The sequence below is a fragment of the Cyprinus carpio genome, chromosome B3 (assembly GCF_018340385.1).
Source record: "Cyprinus carpio isolate SPL01 chromosome B3, ASM1834038v1, whole genome shotgun sequence".
NCBI lineage: Eukaryota > Metazoa > Chordata > Actinopteri > Cypriniformes > Cyprinidae > Cyprinus > Cyprinus carpio.
Window position 1 is genome coordinate 4,013,135 of NC_056599.1, and position 13,948 is coordinate 4,027,082.

The 13,948-nt window shown below is 40.1% G+C and overlaps 1 protein-coding gene and 1 long non-coding RNA gene across 2 annotated transcripts; both read left to right on the forward strand.

Annotated features, from left to right (window-relative positions):
- Window positions 1-3,099: 3,099 nt before the first annotated feature.
- Window positions 3,100-8,512, forward strand: LOC122136699 (zinc-binding protein A33-like). The gene is made up of 2 exons (XM_042721121.1): window positions 3,100-3,286; window positions 8,172-8,512. Exons 1-2 carry the CDS (start codon window positions 3,151-3,153, stop codon window positions 8,510-8,512), a joined length of 477 nt encoding a protein of 158 aa, XP_042577055.1. The 5' UTR covers window positions 3,100-3,150.
- A 26-nt stretch (window positions 8,513-8,538) lies between these two features.
- On the forward strand, window positions 8,539-9,208 carry LOC122136741. The gene is made up of 2 exons (XR_006154327.1): window positions 8,539-8,904; window positions 8,935-9,208. It is a non-coding gene; the product is annotated as an uncharacterized LOC122136741 (long non-coding RNA).
- The last annotated feature ends 4,740 nt before the right edge of the window (window positions 9,209-13,948 follow it).

The window sequence follows — 13,948 nt, forward strand, 5'->3', positions numbered from 1 at the left end:
GAAGAGACTCATTATTTCACCCCTTTCTCTCAGACTGACTGATCAATGGAGAACAAAGGGACACATTTTCAAGAAGGGTTTCTGAGTTGACATCAGACCATAATTGTGGTTATTCATTTTTATTTTTCAAAAAGAGAAAGTAAAGTTTGCTGGAGCTCAATTTTTTTCATATTTTTAAAGTGGTGTTTGCTGGAGCTCAAACAGAGGAAATGGATTCNNATGACAATCATAAATTCAGACCCATCGATGAAGTGGTTTCATCATATAAGGTGAGAGAAGTGGCTTTTTAGCCAGCTTCATGTTATTATAAAAGTTCTGTTTAAGTGTTGATTTGATCCAGAGCTGCTTGTGTTGGAGTTCAGCTGAACTCCATTATCAATAAAAAGTTTCATGGATTTGAGGAATTATTAACTATCTGGGGCAAATACTTTTTTCCACACAGACCAGCGGATTAATTGGTATTGGATGAACTTTTTTCTTTTTTTTGCTTCAGTAAATAATAACTTTGCCATTTACAAACTGTGCTTTGTGTTCACTCAGGTTGCCTTTGTTTTATCGCAGGTTTTAATTTCTGAATTAATTTTTGTATGAGATGTTCACAAAAGTAGAAGAAATCTGCATTATATCACTGCATTATATGATCAAATCACTGTATCGTCTTTTGTTTTTTCACTGTAATCTGGTGTTTTATGTGTTTTTATTTTGTTTACCCATTACTAGGAGGAGCTCAATACAGCACTAGAAATCATTACAGAAGAAACTTCAACAAAATGAAAAAAATTAAAGAAAGTTTGAGAAAACAGTTCGAAACATCGAGGTGAGGAAACAGAATCCAGAGTGTTAGGGTCGAGCTTGTTCAAAGACTGCAACATAAAGAGGGAGACCGACAACAAAATAGGGTTTAAATAATTTATAATTTATTGGGAAAATAAATTAAGCAATAAAAAATAAACAATGTTCTGTCTAGGGAATAATAATAAAAAAAGTTAAGTAAAAATATATGTCTAAATGCAATGAAAGTTAAATGTTGAAAAGGAAAAGTAAAGTTGTGGGTGAGATGAGAGAATGTGAAAAGCTTGTTACTTTAGTTTAACAGCCCAGTTCTTTATTAAAAGGGAAAAAGAAAAGATACACGAAATCACCCATGCCCCAGGGGTGTGTCCAGTTACCTATAATCCCCCTCAGGTACCCAATCCCTGCCCATGCACTGACAAAGAAAGGCCTAAAGAGAGCACAGGGGGTCGTAACACCTCCCCCTTACTAGGAAGAGGCTTTGGGAATCTACTGAACAGCTCAATCTTCCCTTCTTCAGACCTAACCTGCCCACCACCTTACCAAGTATAAGGGTACCCCTGGCTTTCCCCAAACTCATTTGCGCCCGTTTCTCAGTAAAAGTGGCTTGTGAGATGAAGAAAACAGGTTCCTGGTTGTGAACTCCAGTGATGAGTCAGGGCATTACTATGCGCCAGGCTCATCATCCAGCACTCAATGCTTGGGAGCTCATACGTAGTCATAAACCTTTCATTAACAAGATGCTGAAATGTAGCTGCAGCAATTCATGTACTCCAAATGCTTTTAACTTTATACTGCGTGTAAAATTGTCAGGTGTCACAAGCAGCAGACAACTCTTCTTCTTTCCATGGTTTAGGAACTTATGATCATTCAGGCTCAGAATTTCAGGTTGCAAACTGAACTAGAGCCAACTCTATTGTTTGAATCATCACACCCTGGTAAAGGATAACAGTCAGGCTTTTTAACCGCATTAAGCTTTCTATATTCAGTGCAAAAACGATACATCACATCTGTCTTATTAACCAGCAGACAGAGGAGCTCCATGCACTGAACTGGGCTCAGCAAGATCATGAGTTAAAAAGTTAAAAGATATTCGACTTCCTGACCTAGTATTTCCCTCTTCCTAGGATTAACAAGATATGCATGCTGTTTAATAGATGGTGCTGTACCAACATCAATATCACGATGAATCACAGAGGTACGAGTTGGAGCATACATGGTATTTCAGGAAGGGAAGAGTTAATTAACTAAATAATATCTGCTCTCTCCTGGGCAGTCAGATGAAAGATGTACTTACGACTTTTTGACTAGAAATCCTCTGTGTTCTTAAGGCGTTCTTCTACGGAGTACTTTAAGAAGAACCATTCACACCCTCTTCAGCCTCCTCACTGGTAGAACCAGGAGACTCCAGGTTCAGATTTACAGTGCATAAAGTACAATCAGACATAGAATAACCAGCAGTACTAGTAGCAGTGGAGATTGCACCAGCTGACACAGACACTTTGCACTGTAAGCACACACTGTAACATAATGACCCCACGCTGGCCTGAGTGTGAGACCGCTACCTTTTAGTGAGCATGACGGCATCGCTTCTCAGGGATGACGTATCAAATAGCTAATATATCAAAATGGTTCTTGAGGAATTTGGTGGGTTAGGGGTTCGGGAGGCGCCACCGCGCCTCCAGTTCAGAGTTCTGAAGAGCAGTGAGCATGGCAAGAGTCATTTTCATTGCGGCTGTCGCTCATCTATAGACAGGTTATGATCTGATATATTATTTAATATATAATGGACTCAAGCTGATTATTTGCCGCCGTGACGGTCATCATTCAGCTTCTGGATGGTTCTCCGTAACTCTGTCTCTGAAGTTTCTCTGCCGTCTGGATGATGCGATGCGTTGATGTGTGTTGATGGAGGCGATTGAAGTGGAATCATGGTTTGATTTCCGGTCTCAAGCTGAACACACAGGCGTCAGAATGAACAGCAGTTTGAGAAGCTTCATCAGTTTCTCAGAGATGAAGAAGCTACACGATACTGCACTGAGTGAGGAAGACACTGAAAGAAGCAGATGATGAAGGGAGAAAGCTGGAGATCTTCACACACATCTCAGCTCTTTCACACAATCAAAGACGAGGAGATGATGAGAGCCAGTGACGTCTGCTTTCTGAAGGTCTGATTCCAGATCATTGATTGATTGATTGATTGATTGATTGATTGATTGATTGATTGATTGATGATTGATTGAGTTGTTGATGATCAATGGTGTGTTTGTTCTGCAGGAGCTTCCAGTCTCTATGGAAAGGTGAGTGATCTGCTGCTGTCTCTGCTTCTGATCAAAGACACTGCAGTTCTGATCCTGAATGTTCTTCCAGAGTCCAGATCTCATCACAGCCGGATCCACAGACTCCTTCTGGAGCTTTGATTCATGTGTGCCGCGTTACTTGGGCAACCTGTCCTTCAGAGTCTGGAAGAAGATGCAGGACATCGTCCAGAACAGTGAGTCTGACTGCAGAAGATCTGAACTTCATACAAACACACTGGAAATTATGCAATATTGACAGATTTCTTCAGAGTCTGGAAGAAGATGCAGGACATCGTCCAGAACTTAATCATTCTAGCAGGCGCTTTTATACAAAACGACTTACAAAATGAGAACAATAGAATCAACCAGATCAACGAGAGAACAACAACGGTATACAAGTGCTATGACAAGTCTCAGTTAGTCTAGTACAGAACACATAGCCAGGGTTATTTTTTTTGAATATGATAGACAAGAAAAAGAAAAGGTAAGTACTAGTATTAGTTGGTTAAGTGCAGGCGAAAAGATATGGTCTTTAGATGTTTTTTGAAAATGAGTAAAGACTCAGCTGTTTGAATTGAGATCGGGAGGTCATTCCACCAGCTGGGAGCAGTCCAGGAAAAAAGTCTGTGAGAGTGATTTTGAACCTCTTTGGGATGGCAACACAAGACGTCGTTCACTTGCAGAGCGCAAACTTCTGGAGGGTGCATAAGATTGAACTAGTGAGTTTAGGTAAGTTGGCGCCGTGCCAGTGGTCGTCTTGTAGGCAAGCATCTGTACCTTGAATTTAATGCGAGCGGCTACTGGTAGCCAGTGTAACCTGATGAGGAGAGGAGTAACATGAGCTGTTTTTGGCTCATTGACCAAAATCAGCTGCACACTTTTAAAAATAATCAATCCCACAATTCAGTGCGCTTGACTTTCATTTTCAGTCTCACGAAAGACACAGAAGTGATTTCAGCAGTTTATAACACTCTTTATTTCATCAAATTTCAGAAACATTTCTAAAAAACAGTTTTTATTTTGGTGTTCAGAGGTGGGTAGACAAAAACTGTACTCAAGTAAAAGTAAAAGTACCATAGGCATAATTTGCGGGTGGGACATGTCCCCACATCTTTTTGCCAGGGTTGATATTGTCCCTACCACTTTTTGAAGGTAACTGAAAAATATCTAGCGGAAGGTATGTATTAAAGGGAAAACAAGATCAACAAATCATTATTCATAATCTAATCAGGGTGATAAACAAAAACAAAAATAAAAATTTAATACATTTGACTCCTTATGCATGCATGACTCATACAGTGCAATAAGGACTTTGCAGATGTCGCACTTTTCGTAATGTCATTATAGCATTTTATTTTATTTTTTTTTAGATTTGTTGTGCTTGTTTGTGTAAGTAGGCCTGCCCTCTACTAAAGATTTTTTCTAGTCAACTAGATTATATTAAATTGATTAATATATATAATATATTACCCATACTGTAATATATAGCCTAGGCATTCCGCGCTCAAGATCACGCATAAAAAGCAATGGCCTCAAAGCACCGGGAAAGTGATTCTGAACGTGTCGGGGGAAAAGAAGACATTTTAATTATTTATTAATAAACTGGTGCTTTCTGAGTCAGTGCAGGTTGCAAAGATAAAGTTGCTGAATGCCGACGGTGACTCGCCATCTACACATGGACGTGCCTTTAATAGAAATGCACCTTTTCATAAGGACTACAAAATTAAAGAATATTACAAAATCGAGTATGCAAGTTTTCCTTACATTTATTTTATTATTCATAAATAAAAAAAATATAATAATAATAGCCTGTTTTGGTTATATTTAGCTACTAATTGCAGGTCTCCAGACTGTGACCAAGTTTTGTGAGCGGTGTCGCCGATCCTGACTCGTCCTCTCCTCTTTAGACGCGCCTTTAGAGAGAAGTGCATCTTTACGGATTTTTTTTTTTATTATAGTGATTTTTTTTTTTGTTTTGTTTTGTTTTTTTAGTTGTGTTTTAATTTTTTGTTTTGTTTTGTTTTATTTATCATGTCTGTGAGGCATCTATTCGCTGAGTTTTGGTTCATTTTTGTGAAGTGCTCCCGTTCAAGACTAGACGGAAGAATGTCCCACAAAGCGTCTCCGCACAAGATATAGATATAGCACACATTTATCTTGGTTTAAAGTTTAAACATTGTTATATGCTTGAACTGTTTTATATCTATAGATTTTGTTATAGGTGAGTCGTGATGATTTGAGAAGGATAAATTGATCAAACATAGGCTCACTGTCTGCCGCTGGCCGCTTGGTCATTACTTACAAAAACTTATATTTAATGAACAAAAATGCTCCAAACATTTTTGTAAATTAATTTAATAAAAAAAATGAAACGAAATATAATCACGTTGCGATTACATACGTCGCACTGGCGCGATCACCAAGTTGTCCAACGCATAAAAGCTGCGATTTCTGTTGCATATGAGAAACATCAAAGGACAGCTCCTGTGAACTGTGCAGTGCTTGGAGTGTAGAGCCTGGTTTATACTCGCCGCGTCAGCAGCAGCGCAAAGGTGCGAGCAGCAAAAATGCCACGAATATTGATGGTTTTCATGCTAAAGTAAAGTAAAAGACCACTTCTTAAACCAGAGAAGGTGAACATGATGGTATTCTGTCACCAGCAGTAAGTTTAAGTGTGAAAAAAAGTGAAGGTGACGTGACACTGAGAGTTATTTGCAAACGAGCGACCCGTGGGAAGAATGAGTCTGGAGCGCTGAATTGTCCAGCTCCCAGTAAATAATCTAGCACCCCCTCAGCACCTGCGTTCAACATTCTCTGGCGCCGCCCCTTGTTCGGTACATCGATAAGAGTATAAAAGTATTGGATAAAAAAACACTCAAGTAGTTAGTTACTAGTTACTACTAGTTACTTTGGGTCATATACTGAATAGATACAATGTATGTAATCTGTGTGTGTGCGTGTGTATATAATATATTTCATCAGCCTTTACTCCAGTCTTCAGTGTCACACAATCCTTCAGAAATCATTCAGATATGTTGATCTACTATCAGTGATGTTCTCTTTAGCTTTCTATTAATCAAATAGTCCTAAACTAAATGTCACATGTTCCAAAAAATATTAAGCAGCAAAACTGTTTTCAGCGCTGGCAATAAATCAATATATTATAATTATTTTTAAAAGATTATGACTCTGAAAGTGTGTATTATATATGTATAAATAACCTCTGACACAGAGAAGAGTGAAAACTCCTCAAATGACGGCATTATCAAAGAACATTTACATTATCAAAGAACATTTTCACTGACAGTCTAGAGTTCACTCTCAAAAACTCCCATTAAAATCACTGAAACTGTTAACACTGTGAAATCAATATCTTATTTACAGATTCGTACACACATCTCTGGACTTTGTTGTTGACTCACCTGAACACACCTCTGATTGGTCACTGCGTTCATAAGCTCACCAGAATCGTGTGTGATTGGTTATAATCGCCCAGTCTGTCTCTGATTCAGTGAACGCAGATCTGAATTTAGCAGCTGATGATAGACTTGCTGAACGTTCTCACGCAGGTGTGATTATCAAATATAGAAATTATTCATCGGCTATTTTTTGTCTTCTGGAAGCTGCATTCAACTTGGCTCCCCTCAGTTATAAGTTACCGCGTACAACAAACTAATGTCATAGTGGTATCGTGTACTGTAATCGAGTGTAGCCTCAGTTATACCTGTTGAACCGTAGACAGCACACGCTGTGTTCATCTAATAAAGATCTTCATCGGTAGCAAACAATATCCTTTGCTTTCAATTCACTGCAGATCCAAAGCCACGTCTTCAACGCTCTTGATGTTCTTGAACTTTCTGTTAAACTCTGAGTGAACCGCTTCAGACGCCTCAGCAGCGCGCGGCAGAGAACTGAACGAATCATTCAAACTGATTCACGAATCAATTCACTGGTTTGATCAAGCTTTGAACAGAACTGGCTCAAAGAATGAATCGTTCGTGGTCGGCATCGGCTCATTGTCCAGAAGAAAAGTAGATACAGCGTTTGGAATAAACTGAAGCATTTATAACTTATATTGCATTAAGATAAAGTAGCTTGAGAGGAGCGTCACCCACAATAGAAGTAAAAGTACAGATTTTCCCCTAAAAATGTACTTACGTAAGAGTAAAAGTACCCATCTTTAAATGCTAAGTAAGAGTAAAAGTAAGAGTTAAATATACTCCAAAAGTATTAGTTACCCAAAAAATGTGCTCAAGTAAATGTAACTCGTTACTACCCTCCTCTGTTGGTGTTTATATACTACTTTAATTGTTTATCAGTATTTTGAATTAGGATTTAATTTCATATATATTTTAATATAAATAATTTTGTATGTTTTTGTATTTTTTATTACTGTAAAAAATCTATTCAGCTTTATTTTTAATATGTATAATTATGAATAATTTTATTTCAGTTTTAGTCATTTTAATACTTCAGGTTAATTTATTTTATTGTCATTTTAATATTTCAGGTTAATTTATTTTATTAAGAATATTTACCAAAATAACTTTTCCTATCATAAATTTAATCTTTATTTTAATAACTGAATAATTATTTAGCGAAGTGGCTGATTCTGATACAGATTTTTTAAAAGCATATTTATTTATTGTCTATTTGCTTTTATAACTATTCGGTCTTAAACACAAATATCTAGACATTTGAAATGAAACCACTGCATTTTAATCACGATCCAAACACAGATGCTACACACACGTTACACCAGCAGCTGTTTTTCATTTGAATTAGATTGTTTAATTTCAGGATTAAAAACAAACAAACAAACAAACAGCGTTTAAACTTGATTAGCTGTAAACAAAGTGTGTTTTCAGTTTGTCTTCACACCTCTGACTGTTTGTGACTGAACTCCTCAGTCTTGATAAAATCAGATTGGTGAGAATGACTGACAGTGATGAGGAGGAACATGTCTGATGTGTTTGATCAACAGGAGAGTGTCATAATTCATAATCATCTGTGTTGTGTTCACTCTTGATCATTATATGATCATCAGAATAACAGCATCTGTTGATTGTGTGTCATCAGCTCCTGTGATTCTGGATCCAAACACGGCTCATCGATCTCTCATTCTGTCTGATGATCTGACCAGTGTGAGAAACATCTTCAACAATCAACCTGTTCCTGATAATCCAGAGAGATTTGACCGTCATCTCTGTGTTCTGGGTTCAGAGGGTTTTAACTCAGGAACACACTGCTGGGATGTGGAGGTTAAACAGAGTTCAGGCTGGAGTCTTGGAGTAACTACAGCATCAAACCAGAGGAAGGGATTGGGTTTCTTTAACACTGATGTCTGGTGTGTGGTGAGGAAGGGATTGGGTTTCTATAACACTCTGGTTTTTGTGTTGAACGTAAGCTTGATCGTGTGAGAGTGAATCTGGACTATGACAGAGAGGAACAGTGTCATTCTCTGATCCTGTAACTAACACACATCTACACACATTCACAACCTCCTTCACTCACACACTCTTTCCTTTCTTCTGGTGTTATTATTCTTCCTCTCTGAGGATCTTATCGATCAATAGTCAGTAATCTGTAGCTCTGGATCTTCCTGCTTTCATCATGTTTCAGTATTTAATCACATGAGTAAGAGATCAGTTACACAGTTATACTATTATTACAGTCAGATAACATGAGACACATCTTAATAACGACCATAACCAGATGCTAGCTGTCAAATTTGTACGCTTTTAGTCTTTCTGCAATATTTCTCTCCCTGATGGAGGCTGAATGAGTTTTAATCTCTTCAGATAATAAAGAGGTTTTTTGGTTAAACGTTTATAATAAAGAGTTTCGCTGAATGCAGTTGGTTGTCTTGTGTTTTTTAAACCTTTTTAAATGTTGGTAAACATTCAGATCAGAAAGTGAAGTGTCCAAGCACAACATGTCATGTGACCATAACCCACATCAGAGAACCAATGAACATGCAGATGTGATGCTGCATTATTAAATTATTATAAAATCTCAGGATACTTCAAATCAAAACATATTAGATGAGAGAGGATCAGATGACAGAAAAACAGTGTGAGTTTAATGAGTTTGAAAGAAAAGCCTCACAAAGACCCAGAAATACAGAGTTAAATAACACAGAGTTCATCAGTAGTTGAGTCAGTACTGAACCACTTCTTAAACCTGAACTGATTTTGTACATCCAGTGATCTCTGAGTGAATCTCCACACAAGCCAAGACTTTCTGAGTGAGCGTAAGCGAGGTTATTTTAGAAAAGGAACCTTTAAAAGATGAAAAAGAGCACAATCAATAGATTATGAATCACTTATTGCCATTGTGTGAATAATATGTGATCATGTAATCCATAAAAGGTAAGTGTAGTCTGATTAATGACAAGTGTTTAATGTTTGTGATCTGATAACGTAATCCAGCTCATAATCACATCACACTTGTGTTTTTATAGATTATAGGTTTCTGAGTGGCAGTTCTGTCAGAGCTTCCTCTCTAAATATCCTCCAGTGTGTCACACTTGCACTGTGTAGATGAATATATGCTGAGTGTGAACATCTCCAGCATCCCTCACACACACATAAATACTGTACAGAGAGTCAGGGATACATCTACAGCAAAGCCAAGTGTTGATGATGATGTGTGTGTGTGTGTGTTCTAATGATGATGATATTGTCAGTATTGTGTCTGTGTGTGTGTGTGTGTCTGTGTGTGTGTGTGTGTGTGTGTGTCTGTGTTATTGATCTCCAGCCATGTTGTGTGTGTGTGTGTGTGTGTGTGTGTGTGTGTGTGTGTGTGTGTGTGTGTGTGTGTGAGAGTGTGTGTCTGGGTGTGTGTGTGTGTCTGTGTCTGTGTGTGTGTGTGTGTGTGTGTGTGTGTGTGTGTGTGTGTGTGTGTGTGTGTGTGTGTGTCTGTGTGTGTGTGTCTGTGTGTGTGTGTGCGTGTGTCTGTGCGTGTGTGTGTGTGTCTGTGTGTGTCTGTGTGTGTGTTGTGTCTGTGTGTGTGTTGTGTTTGTGTGTGTGTGTCTGTGTGTGTGTGTGTGTGTGTGTGTGTCTTTGTCTGTGTGTATGTGTGTGTGTGTGTGTGTGTGTGTGTGTGTGTGTGTGTGTGTGTGTGTGTGTGTGTGTGTGTGTGTGTGTGTGTGTGTGTGTGTGTGTCTGTGTGTGTGTGTGTGTGTCTGTGTGTGTGTGTGTGTGTGTGTATGTGTGTGAGTGTTTGTGTGTGTGTCTGTATGTGTGTGTGTGTGTGTGTGTGTGTATGTGTGTGTGTGTGTATGTCTGTGTGTGTGTGTGTGTGTGTGTGAGTGTGTGTGTGCTGTGTGTGTGAGAGATGAGGTTTGCTCTGCAGTTTAATCAGTGTGGTCTACAGCGCTGGAGTCAGCGTCCTGTGTGGAGAAAGCTGCTGGTCAGTTATATCAAAAGAAACAACTTTTTCTAAATCAAAAACTACACACACACTGAGTCAAAAACTGAATAGGTCTATGGTTGTGCAGATCTGGTGTTTGCTGCACATGTCTGAAAGGCCAAGCGTCTGAAGAACTCGCAGCTGGAAAGCGCTGGGTTTGTCTCGTCTGTCAGCCGTAGGATCCTGGCGATCTGTGGCTACTGCTCTCTCTGACTGTCTGCAGCACCCTGAGCACCAGGCGGCGGCCCGGGACGAGGGCGAGGAGCGACACACTGATGTGAGGCAGCGTCCTTCTGCGCTGCGCCTGGTAGCTCACTACACACCCCACACACCTACCTATTTAGACACAGGCTGACACAGGCTCCCCTGTAACAGGCCCTGTATAAACTAATGCAAGTGTCACTGATGCGAGCTATGCCAGTGTATGCCTCACTGCTCTGTGTGTGTGTGTGTGTGTGTGTGTGTTCTACTGCCTTTGTGCCACAAAAACAAAGAGCTTTGCTTTAATGAGCCAGTGTTTTTAAAAGATGTTTTGCATCATTTCTTGTAAGTCCTATTTAATTAGGAGTGTAGCAGCGTATGTAAACATATCATACTAGGACTAATATAAAACATGGGTTCTCTGACTGTTGTGTAGACTGTGTTTTGTCTTCCATGGCTGAAGTCATGTGAATAATCAGAAGTGAGTTGTGCTTAATTGAAACTTAGCATTAAAATAAGAAACACCTTGATTTTGAGTCTTCTAGCTCATCTGAATGTTGACTCGGTTCCTCCAGTTTTTCTCGAGCCTAGCGAAAGAAAAAGTGCGGTACTAAATAAACGGTACTAAATAAACGTTACTAAATAAACGTTGAGGACACATCAGTCTAGTATAGAGACAAGCTTCCTGCATTACGTATTCGGCCGAGTATGACTACTGTACATCTCCATGATGTGATAATTATAAAAATAACAGTAATTAGACGCGAGATTGTAAATGTCATAGCAGACCCTGTACGGATGTTTTGACTTCTGCGCCAGTTCAGCGGGAAAATGCTTCGGCTTTGGGGTCGGCGCATCATCAGAGCAGCAGCGCAGTTTAATGATGGCGTCAGGCGCGGCGACTCGCTCCCGGAGCCGCCGGCCGTTGAAATCGGTAAACCGATCTTCGCCCTTTGACACAAAGTGAAGCCAGGCGCGGGGCCCTTGAGCTCTACCGGGCCTGGCACGAGGGATGCGCTACTGCGGGTAAAGTTACAACAGACACACACACAGAGAGAGAGAGAGAAAACCGAGTCAAGGTCACACACACACACACACACACTATCCTCTCTCTAAACGAACTGAAGTAAACGATTCATCACCGGAATCGAATCCGTTCTTCTAAATGAAGAATGTTTGTTTCGGGCGTGTGTAACAACAGTATGCAGTAACACTGAGTATAGTATGAGTGATGCTCCTACCAGCGGCGTTGCTAAGTGAGATGCACACAGACACACACACACAACCTGCAGCACACCTCAACACACTGTATGAACTCGGAGCCAGCAGCTGGTCCTCGGCGCCTCCTGCAGATATCTCTGCTCTGATCCAGGTGTGTGTCTGTGTTCCAGTGCACGCGCTCCAGCTGGTTTAATCACGCAGCGGCAGGGCCACTTGCAGCCGGCGCGGAGATGTTCGACCCGGAACAGGTATCGTATGTGGACCAGCAGCTACATCGGCTATGCTGGTGATCAAGGTGCGTGTTAGCGTAAGCTGGCGCCCCGCTAGCGAGCGCCTGTGGTCTGAGCGCTCGCTACAGTGTTGCAGGGGAAGATGGAGCTGGAGGAGACCATCAACGCCTGGAAGCTGAAAGCCGCATATCATCGCGCTTCTTCCACGACTGGTGCGGTGGCAAGCTGCCCTCACGACTTCCTGAACAAGTTCTACACCCGCGGACCACGACCCCTGACCTCTGGACCCCGACCCTGACCCTGAGGTGTGTTGCAGTTATCCACAGCTTCTGGACTCTGTAAAGGTACTCGGATGCTGAAACTCTCTCCGGTCTGTGTGTGTTTCATTGAGTACTGTGTCGTTATTTCAGCAGAAGCGTCTGTATCTCCGTCCACTCACAGATCTGATCAATATACAGCAGGCTCATCTATATACATGTCTCCCTGCAGCACAGAAGCAGTCATCAGTAGCACAGGTGTATTTGTAGCAATAGACAACAATATAATGTATGGGCCGCTAATTATACATTTCTCTTTTTATGACAAAAAATCATTAGGATGTTAAAAGATAAGATCATGTTCATGAAGCATATTTTGTAAGTTTCTCTCTTTCCAGCAGTTCAGGAGTTAATGGTGTAAATCAGTATGCTTGTGGAAACACACACACACACACACACACACACACACTCCAGGTTACACAGCTGATCTGTGATCAGGCTGGCCATCATCCCTCACATGCATGAATATATCATGCTCCTCCAGCCAGGAAAGCACTGGTCTGGTGTACAGGAGCGGAGCCACGACCATCATGATCTCTCCAGAACAACAACAACAGATCTGGAGTAATGTGTCACTGCAACCACCCAGAGCCCCTACTTTAATCACACTTAGCAACACCCTAGTAACCACCCAGGCCCCCTAGCAACCAACCTAGGTACCTTAGCCTTATCTATCTGTCTGAAGTGAAGATAATGGGTATGAGCGCTCAGTCTAGGTGCTAATTCTGGGTTATCACCAGGTTCACTCAGGTGTGTCAGCCAGAACACCACTTGAGGCCAAATATTCCAGAGTATGAAATGAAGAGCGGAGAGATCATTCTTATTATTCTGTTTATTCCTCCTCTTTCTTGTATGAGTGAGTTTAAAGTTTTGAGTGTGGTTTCTATAAAGAGAACAAATACAAATGAATAAAGGAAACATATGCATACACTCATTCCTCCTTAAGTAACACAATACTACAAACATAAAATAAAACAGCAGTCAGAATATGACTATATCTCTTAAACTCTCAATGTAAGAGAGAAGACCAAACGCCGATCTTTTCTACCATGCATTAAGTTACCAATAGCGTAGATAGAACTTTACAATAATCTATGATATGCTTTAAAAAGCATCAATAATGGTCAGATAATGATCTTTAGCACCACTTCATATTTTGCGCAACCACAAGGGGTACTTAACATTCATAACAACAAGTACTGAATACAAAGTATAAACATGTCTAAACACGTCTTGAACCATTTAACCGAATTTTAACTGAGTCAGGTGGACCAGGCTAGAGAGTAACGCACGAACGTGGATATAATTAACACAGCAGTCGTGTAAGCACCCTTAAACTCCTAACTCTCATCCATATAGAATATCTTTAGTCATTTAGCAGATGCTTTTATCAAAAATACCTATGTAGGCTTACAAAATATATTTAATGGAACTTCATTTGTAATTAGCATGAATACAATTTAATAAAAAAATT